This window comes from Ursus maritimus, unplaced genomic scaffold (genome assembly GCF_017311325.1).
Source record: "Ursus maritimus isolate PB19 unplaced genomic scaffold, ASM1731132v1 scaffold_20, whole genome shotgun sequence".
Classification (NCBI taxonomy): domain Eukaryota; kingdom Metazoa; phylum Chordata; class Mammalia; order Carnivora; family Ursidae; genus Ursus; species Ursus maritimus.
In genome coordinates, this window is record NW_024424453.1 from 50,717,069 (window position 1) to 50,743,091 (window position 26,023).

Here is a 26,023-nt window from a genome sequence, read left to right on the forward strand (position 1 = left end):
TGGTGGCTTAGAGCCAGTACTCCATGGTGGCTTAGGATCCTGAATCCGAGAGCAGGTGTGTTACTTCACCTTTCGGGGCTTCTGTTTCCCCTTTTATAGATGGGAATAATGGTAATAGTATCATATATGAAAAGTATACAATAAATATTATATTTATAAACAATAAAAGTTATGATGATGAAGATGATTAGACCATAGAGTTCTTGTGAGGATTAAAGGCTACCACATGAAGCATTTAGGGAAGAATCGGGGGCATGTCATTAAATGCTCTGTAAATGTTAGCAATTTTTCATTAGTCCTATTTTATCTTGATAGAATATAAAATTCGGACTGCTGAATATCTGCTGACAAAGTAAGGGTATGTTTTAGGTACTCCCGCTCAAAATAAATGGGTTTTGTTCATTTTGCAGCACAATCTGCAGCACCCCACGTGGGCTTAAGCAGGAGGCCCTTTCTAAGGACCAGCTAAAGTATCAGTGTTGTTTTGACAGCTTCATGGGTCCACGCCCCCTACCCAGGAATACTTATTACAAAGTCATTCTGTATAATCCTGTGTACCTCTGACCCTAATTGGTTGAACTAGGTCAGCTGGGAATCTTTCCAGGGATTGTGGATCTGGATGTCTCTCCAGGTGGCAAAGATGTGATGTATGAAACTCTGGCACTATCTGTAGCTTTGTTTCCTGCTAAGTGGACAAAGGAGCAGATGCATCTGGTCTTCCACTGAGCGACAGTGGAGGAGACGCTGAGACCTAAGTGAAGGGCTGTTGTGCAGCTGCCAGGGCTCCCGAAGCCCCGCCATAGCTTGCTTGTACTCAAAGCTTGGTTGGCCCTTTGCCCCAGGATCCTTCCAGTAAAACCCCTTTTGTTTAACGGTTTCTGTCATTTGCAACCAAGAGTCCCGACAAATACAACCAGACAACACTGGTGTATCTGTAGGTTTCAAAGCTAGCTCAGAAGCTTCTACCAGAATTTACTAAATACATACATTCACTTAAGAGCTACTTATTTCTCAAGGCCCTACTAAGTGCCGTGTGCTGTGTTAAACATGAATGAAAGATAAATGGTAGGTGACTTTTCCTCATCCAGACCCTGTACTTGGGACACAACAGTGAACCCCACGCTTGGCCCCAAAATATCAAGGACTGGAAGTAAGGGCTGCCTGACTTAGGGTAGGGTACCTCCCTCTGGGCCAGTTCGCCCACCTTTAAAATGAAGGAATTGGACCAGTTTTTAAACTGTAACCAGGGCACCCACAGTTCCACAGGGGTACTTGAGACTTAAGGGAAGGAGTGGGAGGGCAGGTTTAATGGCCCCTGAACCCTCTTCTACTTGCTCTCTTGAGCAAGCCTGTTTTTAGAAATCAGCTTCCGTGTCCAAGTTCTTCTGGTGAAGGAATTCTTTTGCTGAAGTGTGACCAGACGACCTCTCTGGTCCAACCTTCCAGCATTTCTAGTTCTAAGATCCTCTTTCAACGTTAGCCTTCCTTTCGAAAGCTTCTCTGTGGTTATCATTAGGGGCACTCACTAATAGAAGGTGAACTGTCTAAATCTGAGAGAGCAAAATGGGCCATAAGCTGTGACAACTGGTCCCTAAATAAAGGGTCCCTTCATCAAAAATCATTCTCTAAGAGTTCCAAACAGGTTGTTTAATCCTCATATTAAAGCATGAATAAAAAGGCATTAACCCCACCAGAAGGATTTAAAGCTGGTGTTTCTCCACTTAGCAAATATTAATCACAGGCCAAAAAAATCTTCTGTTGCTGCAGAAAGCACTGAGGTGATTTCTGGGGCTTTCTGGTTTTGCTAGACAGTACAGACTCATTATTTAATTAACAGGGAACCATGTTTTCATCTAGCGAGGTAAGTCAAGAATTCCAAAACGTGAGACCTGGCTTTGTTGATTCATATCTGGGGTGGTGCCCCATAACTATATTTTTTTTATGAGTGACCTTGATACTGAGCCATGCTTAGAAATGGCAGGGCCTGTATTCTGCAGTAGTCCTGAATAAAACTTATTTTCCAGGCTTCTCTGCTCCACTTAAGTATTGCTCAGGGTTGTCTGCAAAGTATAGGACTGGGGGTGGGGGAGGGAGATACAGGAATCTTGGAGATTTGGAAAATATACCCCTACCCTGCAGGAACTTACCCCAAGTTCCAGGACAGTCCATTTAGGAGAAATCCAGTGTCTCCAACTAGGTCCTGAGCTTCTGAAGGGCAGAAATGAAGACCTGTGCTGAGCTCCAGTATCACAGGACCATGGTAGACTAGGCACTCAACCATTAACAACTGCATGTGTACCAAGCAGGAACTCTCAGGGGTGTTCAAGTCAGCCCCATAAGTGGGAGAACACCACTGTACTGATTTCTAATTCCCATGAAAAAAAATCTCAATCCCCTGCCATGCGATTAAGAGAGACAACAGGATAGTTTTATTATTATTATTTTATTTTCATATACAAAAAGATAAAACTTGAAATAGCTCTAGATTTTTCCTCCTATTCTGTTGGGGTGTGGCTGCTTCTTCACACAGGGGGAAAAAACTACATTCACATCGGTTTATTTGAGGACCCAGTGCAGAGTTCAAGCAGCAAAACCCCAACTTAGCAGATCTAATTTCAAACTTGACACTCATCTAAAATTACCACAGTAAAAAGGAACAAAGATCCACTGCAAATGAATGAACTATGATACAATGTTCTTTCCAAAATGTCTTCATTTTGCAACTGTAATTACATGGATGTCTGCTTTAGGCCATTTTAGATGTGTGCATGTATATAATATATATATGTGTGTGTGATATATATATCAGCACACTTTTCAAATCCAGACAGGGTAACAGCAACAAGCTTAACTCTGTGTGTGTATGTGTGTGTGTGTGTGTGTGTGTGTATTTTTTTAAACATGATACTTTAGTATAACTTTTGTTAATTCAGTAGTACAAGCTATTTCTGTTCTACAAAATTTTTATTTTATAGCTACAAGGGTGAAAAGTGACCTATTACATTTACATCTCACATATCCTGGTATACAAACAGTACTTACTGAATTTGAGCCAAAAACTAGAAGTCTTTATTTTTAGCACTTGAAGAGCTTCCTCACTTCTACAGCCTTAAGTCATATACTAGTCACATTTCCAGAGTTTGTAATTACTCATTGTTTTAAACCGCAAGAAACAGGTGAATCCAGACTTTTAATTACAATTGTTATATACAACTTAGATAACACAGCTCAGAAAGACTTCGCTATCCATCCTAAACCCGACACACACATTCTCCACTAAGTTAGACAAGCCTTAGGGGTTTCCTTCTTTTCCTTACACATAATGTACAAATTTAGAAGTAGCTAGTAAAACCGATACATAAAGATGGCAAATGAGAGGTGACATTTTCTGTTGGTTCCAAAATTGGTCCTGCAAGTTTTGTATTCTGCTGTGTTCTTTAACTGTGTGTCTCATGCAGAAGCTCTTTTCACAATAATTGACATCAAACTCAATGTAAGTTAAATTTACAGTACTGTAAAGTTACTCAGATTCAAGGACAAATGTGGAAAAATATTAACAGGTGAAAAATTTGGCCTTTTGATGCTACCACTAATATCAAGTCAAATTCATAAGCAGATTCTTTTGTACAGTTGAAAAATGGCATTGTGTGGATTTGTGGCATGGAACTGAAATCGAGAAGTATACTTCTATTCTGCGGTAACCCTCACCCTCAATTCTTAAGTACCACTCAATTTTCTTTGCATTTTTACAGAATTCTAGAAAAAAATGGGGGGGAAAAGCTGCTGGCATTTTAATAATCCCTCCAACTCACAGGAGGTCTTAACACTTCCAGATGAGGTCTCCTAAGAATCTCTGTATGATCACTGGCTCTCAGACGGCCTTTGACAGTGACTTGGACACTTTCCAAATCAAAACCCCGATGTTGCCTAATCTTTTCTACTCTCATCTCTGTCGTTGCTGGTTAACATTTGAATGAGCACATTTTTCCCTTAATGGAGAAATGATTTGGCTAAACATGCACTTAGCTTGTGGCAGTGCTCTGAGAAAACCCCACTTGGGCTAAAGCACTTGCAGGGACTGAAGTCAACAGTCCACTGAACAGGGCAGAGACCAAACACCTCGAGGGCTGATCAGAACCCACTGGGAACACACTGACCTTGGCATCCCATGGTCAGCAGGACAGCCCAGGCAGGCAACCCATGCTCATATGGCTGAGTTACCACTTTTAATCTTGGTCTGCCATCTATGCCCCAGAGACAAAAATTCAGATGTGGTGACTGCTGGTTAATTAAACTTTTTGAACTGGTAAAAAAGGCTCTTTAAAAATATATATATATATATATATATTTATTTAAAATACATCAAAATGACAAACAGCCATATCCCGCAAGGCCTAATTTCACAGCAACATATGCTACAGACATCTTCCCAAAATGCACAGTGGTGGATGGTGGGTTTTTTAATCCTGCCATTTAAAGGAATGTTCTACGTTTGAGTTTTAATGACTGGAAATGTGTTACAAAGAGCTCATCTTTGAAACTAATTTGTGTGCAAGACCAGCCAATTGAATCACTTTGCCTATTCAGACAGGAGAATACTGAAAATGGCAGGATTCAAAGAGGAACCCAGGAAGCACCGTTCAGATGACAATCTAGACCCATCCCACCACAGTGCAGTGAAGAGCTTGCCAGAAGCCCCCTTTTCAGTCCCTGGGAAGAGTTTAACTTTAAAACAAGTAAGTGCCCATACTTGGCAGGGTTCCTGCGTGTGTATGTTACAAGCCTGCAGTATCGAGAGGACCCAGATGGTGACACGGTTCAACATGAGGTCTGAGGTAACTGGTTCTTCAAATACCTGGAGCACAGAACTGCATCCAGAAATTACAGCTGGGAAAAAGGAAAAAGGTGGGGTCTTGGGCTAGAAAAGACAAGTAGAAAAAAGCTTACAGCAGTTGCTTTTGGGGGGAGGCAGGTGACAAAACCAAAGGCACAACAGAATTACATTCCAAGACCCATGGCTGGAGAACAGAGAAATGTTCTTTCACGGGGAGCCGGGAAAGGAACGACGGGTTAGTTCCTGGACTGCTACTGGACCTGCTGAAACTAAATTTACTCCAAGTATAAAAGGGGTAAAGTATAAACCTTCACTCTGAACCAGACTTTAATAAAAAGCACAGCTGGTTTAAAATGACACATCAGGGATTCTCCTGACAAAACTGTCCCAACCAGTGTACTTGTGAGCGCAGCAGCCTGGGTCCGGGGGACAGGCCTTCAGCTGGGCGTCAGGACTGACAATGATGATACAAAGAATGAGCTCATTATTCACCTTCCCTGTATCCCCATCCAAAGGCTCACCCAAATAACCATCCACTCTCTACCCCAAAATAAAAAGGCTAACATGAAGACCGCCTTCCATCCCCTGGCAGTCATGCTGACCTTTTCAGGAAGAGCAGGAAGGGCTATGTGACAGCTGGAAGATGCCCTCGGGTACAGGGCTCTGAGCTTCCTCAGAGGGCTCCCAGTTGTGACTCGCTAGATGAATGCAGGGAGCTGCCCCAAGCACGCTCATGTCCAAGAGGCCCCAACCACAGAAGACACCATGTGCCTGGCAGCTCACCATTTCACTTGATCGCTGTGTCCACACACCACCCTCCTTTTCTGAATAGTCAACTGGAAATTCTGTCCTGAAAACTGGAAAATTTGGTCCTAGATAATTCAGTTTTGTGGATTCCTCAAATCACTAAACTCTTATTTCAGATGTTTATAGCCTGAATCTTAATCGTCCCAACCTGCCCCAGTCTGCACTCCCGTGTAATTTCTGTTCCTCCGAACACCCTCAGACGACTACATCCTGTGGCAGGAACTCACAAACTCATTTCTGACTTCAGAACCCTTTGTTCAGAAGAAATCTCAGGAGGAAGCACAAATGTAAAACACACCGCAGGCTCTTCCTGCCGCTCCCCAGCCCCTCGCCTCCCGATCTGCGGGAGCGGAGCCAGAGCATCACTGTCCCACACAGCCAAAGTGGAGTTTTGGCCAAATGAGACCCAACACGGGCCTCCATCTGCCAGTGTATCACGAGAATCCATATGAGCACTAGGTAAAATCTCCACACCACTCACACTCCAGTGTACATTTATCCTGAAAGGTAAAGCTCATTACTCTGATTACAAAATCATTCTCATTCAAACTCACTAGACTTTATAAAAATAATCTGTGGTATAAAACAATCTCCACACTGTGCAGAAGAATCTGTCAGGTGATATAACTAAATATATATGTAGAGCTATAGATTTTTTAAAGTAAAATTTCAAGTGTCGTATCTCTAGTATATAACCTATTCTTTTATTTACAATGCTACCTAACAACATTCCGATGCAAACGTGATTGGGAGAAACAATGATCCCATGCCCAACCAACAGCAGAAATTCCCAGGACTCAAGACAGAACACATCCATTCGTGTACAAAAACAAAAACATAAACAAAACAAAACCCATCCTTACCTGCCTAAAAAGCATTAGCTAATAATGGGTCATACTTTTCATAACTGTGAGCTCAAAAATGTAAACTTTGCAAATAAATGTAACACTTTCCCACAGATGTCCAGCGAGCCCACGTTTGAATAATCCATTGCATACACACATGTGTCCGAGCGTATACTTCTCTAGGGTCCTGTGGTTGGCTGCAGTGGTTCTCAGAATTGCATAGACCCCAGGCAGTCCAAAGATACTCCCGGAGAGGAAGGGCAGCATAAGGCCCATCACCACACACTGGCATTTAGAGACTATGCATTTTAATTCATGAGGAAAAACCACTTGTATTCTCTCTACAAGCTGCCATAGGAGCAAATAAAGTATCACTGGTTTTGGCACTACAGGGATACATGGAGTACCACAATCAGAAAGTCCTGCTTCATTCACACCTGGAAGATACAGTCACAAAAATGTAAAAGCTTGGTAAAATTTAAATAGTGACAAATCATTTAAATTCAAAATCTTTCCAAATCAAAGTTTACAATGGACCCCAAATGAGTATAAAATAGAAATATTCAAAATATCCCTCTAGATAATTTGGACTTTTATTTGATGAGTTTATGGGTCTCTTAGACCCACTGTTTTTAAAATGTAGCTGAGTCAACTGAATTAATTTCCAAGGGGAGCATTTTAAACTTCAATTTCTTTTTGCTACAAAACTAAATCATTATCTTAAGAAACTTTTCCAAGCCTTCTAAAGGTTTGGGATACATTCATAGGTGGATTGCTGGTTACAAATCAACTACCAGGAATCTTAAACAACTACGCATATAACCCTGAATTCATTAAATCTAGACTGAGAAGATAAACAGCTCATCAACTGAATTACTGGGCCTGTTTCTTTACTTAAAACATTACTGTTGATCAAGACTTAAATTCGTCATTACTAGGTTGCACACCTATTAGCTACTAATTTATTAGTTCAGCTTTTATAAACAGCCATTAACTAAGAAATTCATGGCACCCAAATGAGGAGAAAAGGCTATGTTGCCCTCTTTCCTTTCTGGCTGCTCACCCTGGATGGGAGGTGGGGAAGGTAGATGAGTCAATTCACTGTGCTGCTTCGAAAGGTGTGGTCTAGGGAGCCCCTGACATGTGAACCAAGCCTGGCCATCTCTAGAAAGATGAATCATTGAGAACCCAACAGGCTACTGAAATAGCTGGGACTGACAATCAAACTGAGTTAGCTACAAGGAAATGCTTTCCAATTCAGATACTCTCTACTGAGCGAAGTTCTCAAGAGTAACATCTGTCTGTTCGACTTCTAGTACCAATACTAAACACTTACATACATAGGCTTACTGTAGTGCTAAAAACCACCAAATCCTTGTATTACCACTATGTGCTGGGAACTTTACACTGCATCCTAAAAAAGGCAAAATTCCATTTGCAAGAGGGCCACCCAATCCTCCCATTCCAGATGGAACAGCCACCTCCCTACCCTCATGGCTCATAGCATCGGGGCCACATGACAGGCTTTCTGAGCCACACACACACACACACACACACACACACACACACACACACGGGCAGCTGGGCTTGCGACCAAAGAAACACCACACACATAGCTCAAGCACTCCGTGCAGAGTGTCAGGGTAGCAGGGAGCAAGAACATGGCAACTGGAGAGAAAGGTGACAGAGCAGAAAAGTGCTGGGTCACCTGCTTTGCTTTGTAAAGCATGACATGACAGGCCAGTACAAGAAGACTGGCCCGGACCCTAGGGGAAGTGAAGAACTAGCTCAGCGGCCTGGAGAGGAGTGATTCTGAACGGGGCTGAGAGTATGTGAGCAGGGGGCTCAAGCCACTTGAAGATGTTCAAAGCTGAACAAGATCTCTCTTGTTCTGCACACATGCCCAAGTCCAGAGAGGAGGAAAGCTGGCACACATGGGGAACTCCTCCCCAGGCAGCACTGATCCCTCCAGGCACCTACACCTACGGAGCCACGTTGAACAATGAAGCACAAGCCAGCCATGTTCAACACTGAAGGCCAATGATGGGCCAATGATACTCACCACTTCCCTTCACAGCCACATCTCCCTGCCTCCTAAGAACACCCCACCTACAGTCCTCGCCCTGAGTCAAAGGACTCCTGGGACGGATCAATGGTCCGAGGAGAAAACCTGGCTGATGCCAGCCCCTAAGGACTATGACCAGGGCCTCCCCTGGCCCATCATTAAGAGTTCTTTGAGGACAGTGTGACACAGTGGCCTCTGTCCCCACTCGTTTCCTCCTTCTCTTGCTCATTCCTGTATTTCTCTGGCTTGGGATGTCTTCCCGGTGATCATGGATGTTTTCAAACAGAACACATTCTCTTCCAAAGCCCACCCCACAGCCAGGAGCCCGTGTGGATGGAAGAACACTAGAAAGGAAGGAGCAAGGATCCTTGGCCACTTCCCTCCTCTGACTTGGGCACCCTCTCACACTAGGTGGGGCATCCTCTCCCACAGGCAGGCAAAATGATGCCAGACTCCTACCTGTCTTCCACAAGAGCTTGGGGTGGAGGGAGAGTAGTTCTCTGAGCTCTCCAGAAGTGGACACCGCATGAAATCTTTGCAGAAAAGAGCACAGGCAGAGGCCCTATAACCCAATAAACATAAACCAGAGCTCTAAATGGTTCGCTCCCCCAAAGAATACTTGACAGCACACAGACACTTTATCTGAGGCAAAAGAGCCACCCAGGCTCCCAGGGGCATGCCCTGGAAAAAGATCACCCACCTTCTTCTGCCATCAACAGCAGTCAGGCATACTGCCTGATGGGTGCATTTTACACCACAGGAAGAGGGAAAGGCAGCCTGAAGCCTAAAGAACTGGCACTCCCAGATTCCCCTCTCCCCAGCCACACCACACAGGAACCATCTCCAGACACTGCACTCTGATGCCAAGGCCTGAAAGCCACCACAGCAGCTGAGCACAGGGTCAGCAAAGAGGGAGCCCACCCAGATAAAAGGCATGTAGGCCAATGGGAAGGTCTGCCCTATTGGTACTGCGAGCTGACCAGCAGGTCCCACACCAAGGCCGCAGCTCAACCCTCCACAGCCAGGCCAAAAATGAGTTCTCACAAGAATGGAGCCGAAAGAAAAATCACCCAGAGGAAATCTAAAACCGAATGGAGAGGCAGGGGTTTAGTGTTCCACACTGGGTAGGATGAGGGATCTCATCATTCCTGTGGTGAATCAGCTACATCTGTTAGTGGTTTATTTGTTGCTGAGGGTGAAAAACAGATGCCAAAAAAGCAGAGATGCACTGCCTGAGGTGAAAGCTAAAGAAATTAGATATGGCACTTTTCAATAAATATTTTTAAAGCTTTTTAAAGAAATAAGTGGAAAAGAAAAGCAACTGCTGTAAGGCCTGTTTTGCTGTTAAAAATTATTCCGAGGGAAGAAAAATACCACAGCACAAAATAGTTTAAAAAAAAAAAAAAAGACAACACAGCTTACCAAAAAAAAAAAAGACAAAAAAAACCTGTCCCCGTAACCACCTTGGCCAGCTCACAGCTTGACCCATGAAGCAAAAACTGAGCTCTGAGAGGCACACACACTCACCTCCCACAGCACCCTGTGCCCAAACGTGGAGAAAAAGGGACACAGCCAAGTGGCAGGCCCCAGATGCACACAGCGTGCCAAGCAGGGAGTGTGCGCGCTCAGACTGTGACTCCAGGGCACAGTGAGAACTCGCTACTCCAGACACACCACTCTATCCCAGACTGCCCCCAGCCATGGTGTGGACTCACAGAGACGCTCCCGGCCTCCTCCACAATCGCTGCTGCTCAAGAAAATTACCTCAAGCACGTCTAAGGGCCACAGTCTGACCAAGTTAAAGTGGGGTTACCTGTCATTCTGAACACTGACCAACCAAGTTGGGGGAAAGAGCTGAACCTCCATGTAAGTCAAGAGGAGGCACCCCTCTGCCCTTCTCACCCAGGTCAACCTCTCCCCATCACTCACCAACTCACCTACCCTCAAGATGAAAGAGATCCAGTTTTTAAATAAAAGTCTCAAGAAACCAGAGGGAAACGCCTTCACAAACAAAGAGTGATGAATGCCCAGACGGCCCAGACAGCCAATCTACAGTTGATGACAATTATTTACAAGGGGGCGTTATCAAACAAAAATGGTAGCACTCCCTAGAAGACTCAAACTTTTTTTCTTTTTCTCTATTTCTTTTAAACTTTCTTGTCATAAAAGCCAACTTACATTAAAATATACTTACTACGAGACAACACAACTAATAAAATATATAATAAAACTTACACAAGTAGAAAATTCTGAGGTATTTCTGGTTTGAGGTGGTCTGTGGTCGTGAAGTTTTAATTCTTTTACTTTTCAAAATTTAAACCTCGGAAGCCACATTGCAAAGCATGTGTGTATATGTGGATGTGTGTTTTGTTTTTTAAAAAAATTTGCATGTTTCATAAATTAAAAAAATTCAAATGTTGAAACAGCAGCATTAGGAACATTCACTGACTAGAGCAAGGTTATGGCATAATAGAGAAACGGTTTTTAGAATATGCACCTCTTTGAGGGGTCTGGAGAAAGCCGTGTGCACGAGCCACATAAAGGGACAGCAATGTCACCACACAAGGCAGAGCCAGCGCTGCAGGACTCTCGGGTCTTCAGAGGCAGGCCGCGGCAGCCCCACCCAGGGAATCCTCTCGCCCTGGCAGGGCAGGGCGCCCTATGGGCATTTCCCTGAACTGCACCAGGAGGAAGCAACGTGTTTTAACTTCTTCCTCCGTTACAGATATTTACAGCATTATCTTATGAAGAATACAGTCACAAAAACATGATGATTTCTACCTTACCTAACCTTAAAATGAGGGCAGAGAAAACGTTTTGTCTAACGCCCAAGCCCAAGTCAGTGGGAAAAAACTGGTCAGGGCCAACAGGTGGGTCAGAGCCACACCTGCTTTCAGACTTTCTCCAAACCCCGCACTTGCCGTTAACGCTCGGCCTCCACACGGTCCTTCCCCTCGATTCCTGGTTACCTGAGAAGTAGCCTCCTACCAAAGGATGTTGCTCCGAATGTGCCCGAGTCCAGTGTCGCTCTGTTCCAAACCCCATCCCCAGCTCTGTCCTCCCCTTCCAACTCCGGTCCAGACCATCCTCATTCTCATCCCCGTTTTTCCTCGGTCAGGACAACACCCGTTAATCCGTGAAAGACACATCTGCTGTTTCTTAAACTCACTGTCTAAAAAGGGAAAAAAACAATAAAGGGGGGAAGGGACGAGGGCAGGGGGGAATTCCTCCTCTGAGGAAGGTGTATTCTTATGTAACAGTCTTCAAAGGTTCCTCTAGGTAGAGTTTGCAGCATTAAGTTTCCTAAGACAGGAGATGGGTTTCTTTGTGTCACAGATTCTGAGACAACGAACAAAGAGAAAGCGGGAAAAATGAACCCCAAAGGACAGGAGGTGGCTGAGGCTCTTCAGCATGGCGCTGGTTCTGCATTCACAGCTCAGCACCTCAACGCCTGCTGACGTGTCCGCTGTTTGCGATACAGTAGAGCAATGTGCTGGTAAAAACTGATCCAATCCAAAAAATAATATTAATAATAATAATTATAATAATTATAATAATAATAAAAAGTCAAGGTAAAATAGCAGCTGCATTTTATGTGTTTGTTGGTGTTATGGGATTTCCAAAACAAAACACAACTTTTTTTCCTTTCCTCTTCAAATCCATTCGTGTCCTGGGCTTAGATACTCGACTCCTTAGGGGGCAGGTCCACATTGGTGACGGAGGTCACCAGGGAGACAAGACAGTCCGAGGTAGTGCCGTTGACCGACCTCCGGATCAGGGACACCCGCTCCTCCACGCAGCCCGCAGACAGGCGAGCCTCTGCATCGTGGTCCCAGCACTCCTCGATGGTCACGCAGAGCTGGGCCAGGCCCTGCACATCGGTGGGGAGAAAGAAAGGACAGCCTTGTCAGTGGCCCTCAGCCAGGACAAGCATGGGGGATAGGCAAACTTGAGGCTGTTCCTAAGGCTCAGGCAGAGCCCGTTGGTCCCGACTCCAGCAGACGGTCAACTAGCAGGGGCCCGGGGGACACTGCAGGAATCAGGATGCCTTCCCTCCCGGCAGTTACCATCCTGAGCTCGCTGGCCTCCCTCCACAGCCTCAACATAGGAAGGGATGGGGTGGGGAACCCAGGCCCCTCCTGGGGCAGACCCAGCTGCTTGCCTTGGGGCAGTGATATTCAAACAAGAGCTCATGTGAATCCCAAATCATGTAAGGGCCCATAGTGCAGCTTCAGTTACACTGGGGACTGGAGGAGGGCTTCATCCCACCCTAACCCCACAACCCCTGGGACCCCACCCGAGAGTCCGGGGCACATGGCATGACACCCTCTGCTGGCACAAACACAGTGGAGCCGGGAAAGGCAAACGCCCACATCCAGGGGCTCTCTGGCCTGCTCAGCACCAGACTACACCGAGATCTCTCTGCACCTTGGGCTCTTTGTCAGGGAATAGCCCGGCCACCCCAGCATGTCTGCCCTGGAAGACTGAGAAAGTCTGAGGCAGAAGGTACAGCCTCTGGCCCAGCCTCTATGTCCCCATGTCTCAGTTTTCTCTATCTGCAGCCCCGGGTTCCAGGGAGCAGCAGGACAACCGAACTGGGCCCCAACAGCTTGACCCCAATACTATGTATGGTAGACTGCTAGTCTCCAGTGGCCTCAAGGCTGTCCTGTTTCTGAAAGAACCGGGAGAGGTGCAGGGGCAGGGGCTCAATGGAGCTGAAGGCAAATGTCCTTCCAAGACAGGAAACAGTTTACATGGTGGAGGTCTTTTGTACAATATCCCCAGACTGGAGGAGACAAGATGCCACGTGGCTCAGTCCATGCCCAGAAAGATAATGAAGACAGAGAATAGAGAATATTTAATCAGAGCTAATCCATATTAAGCATTTATGTGATAGGTGTCCTGCCAAGCAATTAACAATAACCAGTTAAATCTATTACTACCCTGAGGAGACACAGGCTCAGAGAAATAAAGCAATTTGCCAGAAGCCACGCAGCTACAGATAGGCAGATCCAGCATTCAAACCCAGACGTGTCAGGCCAGGGCCTGTACGCTCCCCCCCACAAATGGTCCACATGGAGGCCACAAGGGGCCCCGATGGAACGCACTGTCTGGCCCCCTCACTCTGGGCCCAAACCCGGAGCCACCTCCCTGCCGAGCCTGGAACCTTCCCAGACATTTTCCTGGTGGAAGGGAGACAATGCACTAAGTGGCCTCTGACCGGGCAGGGAAGGAGGCGTCCTCTCTCTGTCCCGCGTGGACGGGTGCCCCGTCTGCTGCCCTGCACAGTCACCTGCCACCCAGCCCCTCACCGGGTGCTTCAGCCAGTGATCCTTAATGGCAGGCCGCATCTTCTTGTGCACGACCACTTCCTGCAGCTCCTCCAGCGACGGGTGCTGGCCGATCTCCTCCTCAAAGGGCAGCATGTACTCATCCACAGGGCCTGCGGGTGGCAGAGAGCCCAGCAGGGTCACCCCATTCGCGGCTCTTCACCCCACTCCCTGGACGCTCGGGGCTCCCGCCCCACTCACCATCTGCAGCCTTGCAGCGGGACACAAGCTCCCACAGCACCAGCCCCATGGCATACATGTCAATGCGCAGGAAGGCATCTCTCTGGAAGTTGATGGCTCCCTCAAGCACCTCAGGGGCCATGTACCGCCGCGTGCCCACCTACGTGAGGACAGGGAAAGGGGTCCCATCAACAGCCACGCACAAAGGGACTCACCGCGGCACACGAGAGCCACCGCCCAAGTGCACCAGGGAGGCCAGGATGGCAGCATTCAGAGGACACCACCAGGGATGACAACCCTTGATTCACCACGTTCACGGGGAGCTCACGAGAGGTCACGGTGTACATATGATACCCCAAGGGTAACTGAAAAATATCACGCGCTCAAGACCACAGTACTCTAACATGGAACTGCTGCCTCTCTACTCCCTCAGCAGCACCAGGGGCCACCCACATGGTGCGTGTTTTCCTGAGACTAAGATAAAAAACAGAAGGGTTGAAGAATACTTAAAAATATTTACAGCAATTGTTCTAGGAGGATTTCCTCAGGCTTAAAACCTTTAGGTACGCTTTCTAGGTTTTTGGTTTGGATTCTTAGTATAGTTCCTTCTATTTTACATTGCTTCACAATTCCGCTGAAAGAAAAAAAGAGACTGAGGCTACAAGGATAAGCACCAACCTCAGTGGGGAAGCTGGATCTGACTAACTGGCCTTCGAGGCCATGCTGCCTTCCATACCTGGCCTGCCCCATGGGGAAGACGAGTGTTGCTCCTGGAGTTCCCAGACAGCTCTGAGCTCACAGTGACCCTTGCCCCTGTGTCTTGCCAGCCGGGCACCAGAAGGGCTCCGTCTACCCCTGTGCCAGCCCTCCTCCTGCACCCCTGAGGCTCATTACCTGCCCGTGAGTGTCCCCCGGAGGCTTCCCTGGCTCAAACCTAACAGCCAGACCAAAGTCAGCCAGCACGGCTGTGAGGTCACTCTTGAGCAATACATTCTTGCTTTTGAAGTCCCTGGGGAGACAAGTGGACTGGGATGAAGGTGAATACTGTGCTCCTTGCTCCTGGCTTCCCAACTTGACCCCCAAGATACTGGAGCCTGTGCTTTCAAGTCCCCAGAGACCTAGACCAGCCAGTCCCACCCCATCTGGGGAGCAGGGTCTGTACCAGGGTGGAGTTCTATGAGGCTGCACAGGCAGGCAGCTTTAGGACACCCTTCCACCCCTCACCCCCCTCGATGTGAGAATCCCTCAATGCACTTCTGCCACAGCTGTCAAAGCAACACCTACCACAATGGCTAGGCAGACCCCATTCCAGTCTCCACACTTTCAAAGGCCAGCCTTTGCATTCTCAGAGGGGACGAGGTCAGGCCTACTGGCCTCGGATTAAGGCTTCTGGGGAAAATGTACATGACCCGAGAAGGGAGTGACAAGTTTAATGCTCTTGCCCAGGTTTCTGTGTAGGCCCCTGAGGGTAGAGCAGGGTGCTGGTATGTGCATTCAGCTCCCCCTCGCGCTAGCAGAGGTACGTCTGGTCCTCAGGCTCCCCAGTGCCTGTGTCAGTCTTGTTGTGAGGATGAAGCTCAGGGAGTAGTAAGTACACATGCTTAGGGCCACCCTGGCACACTTACTGTGCACTACTGTTAGGTTGAACCATATGGAAGAGTCAACATTCAACCATTTTTGACCTACAAAAATCGCAATTTCACACTGTCAACCTTAAATGTCATAGATGTTATTACCACGAGGGGCCCTTGAGCTTTGAATCCTAGAATCCAAGGCTCATTCCCCTCCCTCGTAGGCACAGAACCACACTAAACTAAGTCTGACGACAAACTACTCAGCTTCTCTGCACTACTGTTCCTTGCTCCGTACGACGGGACTGGGAAAACACCCCCTATCTCACAGATGAGTGTCTCACAGAACTCTCTCCCTTCGGGTGACGAGACTGACCTGGCCTGGTGTTTCTCAAGGTTCAGAGTAGTGCCTGCATTTAGTTGAGGACTATGATGACCAGTTAATACAGTGGTCTTCAAGGGGTACCCCAGAACCCCAAAGAGTCCCTAACACTGTTTCAGGGGAACTGCAAGACCAGAATTCTTTTCATTCGTAATCCATTATTTGTCTTCTTGCAAATTCATTCTCAGGAGAAGAGTTTTCCAGAGGCTACATACGTGTGATGTCATCACTCTGACACTTAACAGAATGTGTGTACTCTGATACAGCAAATAGCAGACATAGCCCAGGTAGACAGAAGTTCTTTTTAAGAAAGTAAAGAGATCCTGGGGCACCTGGGTGGCTCAGTCGGTTAAGCATCTGACTTGATTTCCGCTCAGGTCATGATCTCAAGGTTGTGAGATGGAGTCATGCTGGGCATGGAACCTGCTTCAGATGCTCTCTCTCCCTCTCCCTCTGCCCTTCCCCCACCACTGAGCACGGGTATGTTCTGTCTCGCTCTTAAAAAAAAAAAAAAAAAAAAAAAAGACTGTAAAGAGATCCTAACCAAAAAGTTTGAGAACTGCTGANNNNACCCTCCAACCAAGGTAACGGGAGTCAGCACTTCCTCATGTGGCCACCAGAGGGCATGAGAAAACCAGCTTTTGTGGCCACACCAGGCCCAGGAAACGGGTGGAAGGCAGAGGAAGGGCCAGGTGGGCCCACCACCAAGCAAGCTAAGCATCTTTATGAAACGGAGACCCCTTCACCCCCACCCCAGGCCCTGCTCTCACCCTCCAACCCTCTCTGCAGCTCCATGCCAAGTGCAGGGAGGGCAACTGCTAAGCCAGGTACCTGTGGGCAATAGACGGCTTGTGGCCCTCACCACGGCACCAGGGTACATCCTCATGAAGGTACGAGAGGCCTCTTGACATTGTCTCTGCCACGTGACACAGTTCATTCCATGTGATGATGTTCCCCTTGAGGTAATCCGTGAGCGAGCCCTACAGGAGACAGCACAGAACTTGGGCACAGGCTCTGGGTACAGGACAGAAACCAGCCTGGCCCCCGGAGGACTGTCTCAGTGGACCAATGGCAGGCTCCCCTCCCGGGAGACTGGGATTGACATGGAAGGTATGTGAGGTCAGGAGGGGCTGGGGGGCAGGGGGTGTCAGAGGGGGTTAATCATGAAGTCACTGCACTTATTCATAAGAATTTATCCCAAAGTTAGGAGTTCTTGTAGACACTCACATCTACACTTAGGAAGGGTCACCTTAGGGTGGAAGGCCGCCTCATCTCAGGAGCCCCCGTCCACAAGCGTGACTCACCTTGTCATGGAAGGCCGTGATGAGCCACAGCTCCACCTCAAGGTTGGAGCCTCGCTTCTCAGCGGCAATGAACTGCAGCAGGTTCTCATGCTTCATGCCAGGCGTGCTGAAGATCTCCCGTTCACTCTGCCATGACTGCTTGTCCTAAGGCAGGAATGTGGCTAACCCCCACTGCTGCCACACCACCCTGCCGCACGACCGCCACTTCAGGCCCTCCACCCACCCAGCCAGCCTCGGCTCTGTAAGGGAGGCAGGCAGATGACCAGGACTGAGCTGGGCCCCAGAGCACAGGCCGACAGTGATCCCGGAGCTCACTTGGGGCTAGTACCTGACTTACAAACCAGGCCACTGACGTCCAAGGAGGGTAGTGAGTGGCCCAGTGTCACCCGCCAAATGAGATGCAGAGCCAGGCCTGGCTTTGCTAAGTGTACTGGGCAACTGCTGGGGTAGCCTGGTGTCCAAGGCCTCTAAGCAGAACCTGATGTCAAAAACAAACCCCTGAAAACTAGAGTGGATCAAGGTTTTGCAAAGTCCTACCCTAGCCCTACAAGAGAATTTCAGTGGGGCCTGCCTCTCTCTCATCCCACCTGCACAGGCCCAGACTGCCCTGGGGTGGGACAGCTGAAGCCACAGCAGGGGTGGATTACCTGGTAGCTCCTCACACACTCACCTGGAGTGGGAAGATCTTGACAGCCACAAAGTCATTCATGAGCTGCGCCTTCCAGACACAGCCAAAGCGCCCCCGAGCCTTGATCTCCAGCAGCTGCAGAGGCTTCAGGCCCACCAGAGGGGATGGAGGTGGAGGTCCGGGGTCCTGGGGGAGAAGGACGGCTTAAGAGGGTCTGGCCTGGCCACCGCACCTCTACCCCAGCCCTTCGCCAGCCCTGTCTCACCTCGTGGATGTCCACGTGGCCGTAGGGAGGCTTGCGATGCCGGTACATCCAGAAGGCCAGCAGGACGATGAGGGAGAGGCCCCCAATGGGCAGCAGCGAGTAGGCCAGCACCGTGAGCAGGGTGGGGGCTGTCGGGGGTGGCTCGTACGTGACTGGGGGACACAGGGAGCCCTGTGTCACACAGCCCGCCCACCCACACATCTCAGGGGCCAGACCAGAGAGCCCCACAGCTACTCCCCACCCAACTCGGGAGCTGAGAGAGCTCCAGGGCCAAGGAGAGGCCCTGGCCTACCCTCCCGCAGCCCTCACCTTCTGGGCCCCCGGCCTCCGGCAAGTGGGTGAAGCGCTCGTTGCAGAAGTTGCCTTCACAGCAGCAGAAGTACACCTGGGGGTTCTCCTCGGTGGCCACACACTCCTGCCTGGAGGCACACAGTTTCCCACGTACCCCTCAGCTGAGGGACGCAAGCCTCACTGGGGCCTGCCCAGCCGACCCCTTCCCAGAGCCAGAGAAGCTCATGGGGAACCATCAGGGGACAGTGTGAACCCACCTCCCCTAAAGTGGGACCCAAAGTCAGGCAGGGATAGCCAAGGGTCCACACAAAGAACTCTCCTTTGGACTGGGGAAGGGTACACAGAGCTGCAGGAGAGCTAGGACTCTGGCACCATCCCTACTTGACCAAGCTGTCTGGAGAGGCCCTTGTCTCCCTCTACCCTTAAATGCAGGCTCGCTTTCACGTCCTGAGGCCCAGAGGGCACTGTAGCCAAAGGCAGGCTCCAGTGGAACTGGGGGTTGAACAGGAGGGGAGGGCAGGCTCCAGCAGGACTGAGTTGGGGGGGGGGAGGGCGAGCTCCAGTGGGACGGGGTGGGGGGGGTTCTGGGAGGGAAGGGCAGGCTCCAGCGGGCTGCGGGGATGGGGGGAGGGGAGGGCGGGCTCCAGCGCACCTGTCGTAGCAGTTGAAGTCGTCTAGCCAGCAGCCCTTCTTGACGAGCTCAATGGTGCCGGAGCTGTTGCGCCAGGAGGCATAGCAGTGCAGCCGCTTGTCCTGCTCACCCTCGCAGCGCTCCAGGCCGCTCTGGTTGGTGCGCTCCAGCTCCCAGTTGGCGTTGTAGTAAATGCACTCCCGAGTCTCAGCCTCCCCGCGCCCGGAACCTGTGCCCAGGAGGTGAGAGAAGGGCTGAGCAGTCCATAAACCCCCGCGCCTGTCCTGAGTCCCCGGCCACCTTGCAGGAGGCTGGGTGGTGGGTGAGTGTCAAACAGCCAGACTGATGGCCACACGCACAAAACGGGGCTCCACTGATGCCTGAGGCTCCTGAGTGGGGGTGGGGTGGCTCCCTGGCAGCAGCAGAAATGGAGGAGCCCTCAAAACCCCAGTACACAGCAGAATCACTGTGTTGGGGGAGGGGCGCTGCTAAAAATACATATTCCTGGGCCTAGCCCATACTGGACAACTGAAATGGGGGAAAACACCAGCTCCAGCCCTCCCCACCCCACAGAATCTCAGACGACTCTGACACAGACCTCAGGGACCCTGTCTGGGCAAACTCCGCGAGGCAGCTTCCTGCTGCTGCTGTCTGCCTCATCATGGGGAGACACACTGCTGGTGTGTCCCCCACCCACCTCCAGACTGAAAGGGAAGTAAGGACCCTCCAGTACAGTGTCCTTCCTGCGCCCAGCAACAGCAGCTGGTGCTCAGCAGCGCAGGAGAAGGTCCTAAGAATCAGGCCAGCATCAGCATGCTCAGGGTAAGGCTCCCAGAGTCACTAGGGGAGTATGTGCCTCAAGCAGACAGAGGCTGGTGGGTGGCCAGAGGTGGTTAACAGAACCCTCCCAGCTGGGCTTGGCCCCTGAAGACCCCCGAGAGCACTCCTCCCCATTCCTGTGCCGTCTTCCGCCCCCTGCATGAGTGCCATCCAGGTGGCCAAACACTTCAACCACCCCCCCCACTGCACCTTCAAATATGGCCTCAAACATTCACCAAATCCACCTTTCTCACCAACCCCTCCCAAGCAACCCCATCCCAGCCCTCCCATCTGCCCCACTGCCTCCAAGACACCATAAGTCCTGTAATGGGAAGGAGGAAGCAGATGCCAAAGGAGATACCCAGGAAACAGATTATGGCGCCTGCCCCTGACACTTGGGCTGAAGAGCTCTCCAGAACTCTGTTTGTGAGTGCCCTACCATGGTCCCTTTACGGGACACCAATGATCAACTTCACTACCAAAAACCACACAGACACCCAAGAGGAAACCAGCACCAAGCATTCACCTAACCTCTCCGCTTTTCTTGGGCCTATTGGGGGCCAGTGACCTGACGTCACCCCTAGCTGGTATCCTGCCCCAGGAAGGAAGAAGGAAGGGTCAGAATCACCCTCAGGGAAGGATAGTCAGCCAGCCCACCAGCAGCCAGGAGAAAAGACCCCACCCCAACCCTGGGGGAGAGCTAAGTGCCCTGAGTCCTAACAGCCCAGAGCCTCCCTCATCCTCCACTCCACGCCCACAGTGGCTATCGTGAGCGAAGAACTTGATGCGCATGGTACACGCAGGGAGGACTGGCTGTCAGGACGGAAGGGCCCCCCACCGCAGGTCATTCTCTAGTCATCCCTTCTGCGGTGACAAGAGGCTCCTCTGGAGGCCAGGGGCAAGCAGCAAATCTCAAAGCTCCAGGCAGGAGCATCAAGGGTCCAGAATGGCATCCTATCAGAATGCCAGTGTCCAGCCACAGCTCTGGGCATCCAAGGACAATTCTAAGAAGAAAAAGAGTGGCCTCCCAACCACCCAGGCAGCTGAGACCCAGCCTGTCCAAAGGAAGGGCCTCAGGGTCTACAGAGGGGCTCATGCAGGGGTGCACATTGGCTTCCCCCAGCCAGGCCCATCATCGAGCGTAAGGCTTAAGGTTTTAGGGGAGAACCCTAAGGGATGGGGTGAGCTGCAGACAAGGGTGCCGGCTACTCCTCGATCTTGCTTCCCCCACTGCCGTCACATCACGTCGCCAGGCCCCTGAGTACACTCTGCTTCTGGGCTTAGCACAAGTTACTACCTCTGGCTGCAGGACACTCCCCACTTTCTCCTTTAAATTCCAGCTCTTCTCTCTCCAGAGACCAGGCAAACTCTCAATCTCCACAGGCCCTTGTGCTTCCTCCATCACTTAATTTACCACTCTTGACTAACTTCGTATTGTTTTTTTAAAGGACTATTTCAGCTATTCAAAAGTGTAAAAATAGGGGTGCCTGGGTGGCACAGCGGTTGAGCGTCTGCCTTCGGCTCAGGGCGTGATCCCGGCGTTATGGGATCGAGCCCCACATCAGGCTCCTCCGCTGTGAGCCTGCTTCTTCCTCTCCCACTCCCCCTGCTTGTGTTCCCTCTCTCGCTGGCTGTCTCTATCTCTGTCGAATAAATAAATAAAATCTTTAAAAAAAAAAAAAAAGAAAGAAAACATTATAAATGTACTTGAAAATTGCTTTTTAAATGTCAGCCTTCCCCCACGAGACTACAAGGCTGAAGAAAGCAGAAGCGCTGACTATCCTGAGGGCTAGAACCAGCTCCAGACTCATGACAGGTGGGCAGACGGAATAACCAATGGACAGACAGAAAGACACGGTTATCACCTGGCGAGGGCAGGATTTCGAAGGCAAGGGACGACAGGAGGTGTGGCCAGGGCTGCAGGCTCAGGGTCCTCAGGGGAATTCCCATCTCCATGCAGACAACAAGCAACAAGTCCCCTGTGCAAGGCGAGGAGTCCCAACTTTGACAGTAGCCCAAGGCTGGCCTAGCTCCTCTCCTCATGCCGCTCACCAAGCAGAGGCTCCCCTCTGGCCATTACCATGGGCAGGACCCAAGTGGACAGGGCTGGGAATGCCAAATCTCAAGGCTCCAGGTACGACCCAAGGGCTCAGGATATAACTGGACTCCCATCTGACCAGATCTTCCTATAGACAAGGAGAGTAAGGCAGCCTTGAGCTGGCCGGACTTCATTCAAATCCTGGCTCTAACACCTCCTGGGTAAGTTACCAATCCCCCCTGTGCCTCTGTTTCCTCATGTGTGAAAAGGGGATGATAAAAGCACCTAATTCCTCAGGCTGTTCCAGAGCCAAATGAGTTAATACGCTTTAAGAGTGGTTATGACAGTGCCTGGTTCATTAGCTGTCATATCAGGAGCCGTACCCCTCCTCCCTGCTGCCTATGACAATCCTTCACATTACAAGCCCCCAACAGGGCTCCCAGCCCACCAAGAAGGGATTGTGCACACCAGCGCCTCCAAAAGCTTTGCACTCAGAGCCCAAAGAGGACCTGGGGAGACTGGGAGACTCCAAGCCCCTCCCATACCACACCCAGGCTCTGCTGCCAGCTGGAAACCCGGGCCTTCCCCAGCCTCCCTCCTCCCTGGTGCTCTGCTTCTGCACACACTCAGCTATTTATAGCCTCTGGCAACACTCCAACCACAAGGCAGCCTCTGCCTTTTAATAGACACAGGGTCCCTGCCCCTGCCCCTGCCCACGCTTGCTCACGGGGCTGGGGCACCCATGGGCATGAGACTCCCCTGACCCCCGCCCACTCACCTATCCCAGCAGGAGAGGAAGCTGTGCTCCCAAGATGGGGTACCTGCAGTCCCCCCCATTATTTGCTACCTCAGAGCCCTGAGGACAGTCTACCTCCCAGATACCTACACAAGTGCCTCACTCCATCCCTGAGTCACATCCAGCCCAACTGCTGGCCTCCAAAGGAACCATGTATACAAGTGGTACGGTCCCCAACAGGCAGTCCCTAGGTTCCAAGGGGCTCACACTTTGTTGGAAAGAAGACCCCAGTATTCCCCACGCCCTCAGCCCAGGTGGACAGAGAAACCCCACTACTGGCCACACACCACCACCAAGAAAAATAAAAATACATACTCCACTATGAACCAAATACATACTCCAGTCTCAACTGACATTCCGGAGCTTGCCCTAAACAGACCAGTTTTGACACTCGAGGACAAGGGCTGGGGGTGTTTCCCAGTCCAGCTGGCCTTGGACACAGCCCACTATGTGCTGGGGAAAAGCAGGGGAAAGCCTACCCGGGTCCTCCCTGGGAGGCACCCGAAGCACAACAGGGAAGTAAGAGTGGCAGAGGGATGCAGAAGTGAGGGCGATTAAGGCAGAGCCTTGGAAGGAGCATACGGAGCTAATGTGGCCATGCCTCCTGAGGTTCCCTGAGCTCTGGGTTTGGGGTGCATCCAGCCCAGCCAACATCTGCCAGGGGAGCTTCGAACCCTAGCAACCAGCAACTGGCTGCACTCTACCCTTGGCTCCTGAAGCCGCTCCTCAGCAGCCCTCACCCCCTCCACAGGAAGCAGATGCCCAGCACCAACCACGGGGCATTGTAGACCAGTGAGAAGGGGAAGCCACCCACCTCATCCACCTCAGCCCCCTGCCATCAGCATGCCAAGGTGCACCCTCCTCCCAGAAGTCTCCATGCCTGAGAGGGGGCCAAGTGAGGCATGCCCAGTGCTCTCTCTTACTGCCTAGACTCCAGGCCTACCTAGAAAGAGACAGGCTTCCCCTAGCCAGTGGCCAGGCTCCCTTCCTGGGAGGCTCCTGCCTTAGGCTCCCCTAGCCCTGCCCTCCTCAGAAGGCAGCCCTGCAGTCAGCTGAGTATCTGCTGCCCCAGCAGGTTCCTCCAGAGGAGCCCAGAAGCACCCAGAGACCTGAAGGTTAGGTTATGGCTCCCAGTGACAGTATGTGGTTCACATTCATGACTTCACCTCCCCCACAAGAGTAAGAATGGCCAGGGTGTGGGGACTAAGGGAACCTAAAAGGGGGAGGGGGAGGTGCAAGGGGGAGGGCTGGAGTGTGAGAAAGACACCCACAGACACACGTACACTTGAGTATGCACCCACTGTGCAGTGGCACATATGGAGAGTAGAGCAGAAAAGAATCCAAAATGCATGTATACTTTATCTTTGAACTTTCACACAAGAGAAGAACTCGAGTATGTTTCCAGGGCCAAACAATCTCTGACTCATTGGCTTTTTTGCCTTGACCCATTTAGTTGCAAGCCATCCACATCGATACACATTTATTTAACAAACACATAACAGGCACTAAACTAAGCATTTGACAGATAGTAATTTAGGGGTGCCTGGGTGGTTAAGCATCCGACTCCTGATTTCAATTCAGACTATAATCTCAGGGTTGTGAGATCCAGCACACGCAGGGCTCAACACTGGGCATGGAGCCTGCTTAAGATTCTCTCCCTCTCCCCCTCTGCCCCTCCCCACTCCCTCTCAAATAAATAAATAAATACACAGACAAACAAACAAATAAATAAATTTATCCTAAGCTAAGGCACAAGGAGGTGAAGCACCTTCCCCAAGTTATTACCAAGTGTCAAAACCAGGTTTGGAACCCAGGCAGCCTGCCTCCACAGTCCATGCCCTGTGCCTTCCTGCAGCCCTGCAGTGCATACAGTCCACTGTATGAGCTCACAACTGAAGCGTCCATCCTCCCGATGGACTTTTAGTTATTTATAAGGGGTGCTGATTGAGCACTGCCACCAAGAAGCCTCTAGAAGCCTCCTGTGTGCTTTCTTGTGCTCACGTGTGGGCAGGCAGTTCAGGGGATATGTTAGAGATGCTGGGTCATATCATAGGGTAGGAGCATCTTCAACTCACAAGAGACTGTCAAACTTTTCTCCAAAGTACCCATTTGGATGTACCAATTTATGTTCCCAGAAGACTACAGCCCCACTGAGCCACACCCTCACCCCTGATACTTGCTCACCTAGTCAGTATGAAACAGTGTAGGACAGTCTTGATCCCCAGTTCCTGATTATTTGTGAAACTGATCACCCTTCTGTGCTTATTAACCTCTATTTCTGAGAAATGCCTGTTCACATCCTTTCCCATTTTTCTGCGGGGTTGCTTTTCCCAGGAGTTGTATAAATTCTTTATATATTCTTGTTAATAAAACTTCTCTAACCATATAGTAGCCCTCTTCATTTGTTCATTTGCTCTTCACCAAAAAGGCTCTTTGATCTGATGCTAACATAGGTATACAACATTTTGTGGTATTTTCTGAATTTATCTCTTTCTTTTATTTTAAATCTTTATCTTTTTCTTCCAGTTCAATTTACACTGTCTTTGACCTAAAATTGAGTCCCATTACATTCATGGTGACTGCTATGTTTACATTTGTTTCTTCTCTATTACTACCACCTTTGGATTATCTTTTTTTAATTCCACATTTCAGCCACTCTGGTCTGGAAGTAATGCACTCTCTATGTATTCTATGACAAGCTAGTCTTTAAACTTCAATATGTACTATTTGTGCTAAAAACCTAAAGTTAATCAACATCTCTACCATCCCTCATAGGAACTTAACCTATGAGGTTTTAGCCCCAATTACCTCTTTCCAACCACACTTAATTAGTTTAATGTAATATTGGTGTTAAATATTTAATCTGCTGTCGTTGTTCTTCCTATCTGCCTCCCAAAGCAGACATGATATGTGTTGAATACACTTAGTATCTTCTTATTTGTCCGTACACTCATCGGTTCATCTGCTCAGCCAACCCCGTATCTCTGCTCTTCCTTCTGGGACCACTGTCCTTCCAAAAGAATATCCTCCTTCAGTAACGATCTTTGGTAGAGAAGCTTTTGTTGGCTTTTCTGAAAATGCTATTTTGCCCTGTTTCCCAATTGACAGTTTAAAAGAACATAAACTTTTAGTCTGGGTTATTTTCTCTTGTCATTTTGAAAATATTATTCCACAGTCTTCTGGTTTCGACTATTATTGCTGAAAAGTCTGTTATTATTTTAACTTTGTAGCTACTCT

At 49.5% G+C, this 26,023-nt stretch overlaps 1 protein-coding gene across 1 annotated transcript in view; it reads right to left on the reverse strand.

The window, feature by feature from the left end:
- Window positions 1-12,106: 12,106 nt before the first annotated feature.
- The window catches only part of ACVR2B (activin A receptor type 2B), a 31,274-nt gene continuing 17,357 nt past the window's right edge, over window positions 12,107-26,023 (reverse strand). Inside the window, exons 6-15 of the mRNA XM_040636607.1 lie at window positions 19,155-19,362; window positions 18,521-18,630; window positions 18,212-18,363; window positions 17,989-18,132; window positions 17,319-17,462; window positions 16,846-16,994; window positions 14,956-15,070; window positions 14,083-14,221; window positions 13,864-13,994; window positions 12,107-12,422 (exon numbers count right to left, since the gene is read on the reverse strand). Of these exons, the coding sequence (XP_040492541.1) occupies window positions 12,228-12,422; window positions 13,864-13,994; window positions 14,083-14,221; window positions 14,956-15,070; window positions 16,846-16,994; window positions 17,319-17,462; window positions 17,989-18,132; window positions 18,212-18,363; window positions 18,521-18,630; window positions 19,155-19,362 (1,487 nt within the window). The 3' untranslated portion in view covers window positions 12,107-12,227. The remainder of the gene's footprint in view (window positions 12,423-13,863; window positions 13,995-14,082; window positions 14,222-14,955; window positions 15,071-16,845; window positions 16,995-17,318; window positions 17,463-17,988; window positions 18,133-18,211; window positions 18,364-18,520; window positions 18,631-19,154; window positions 19,363-26,023) is intronic.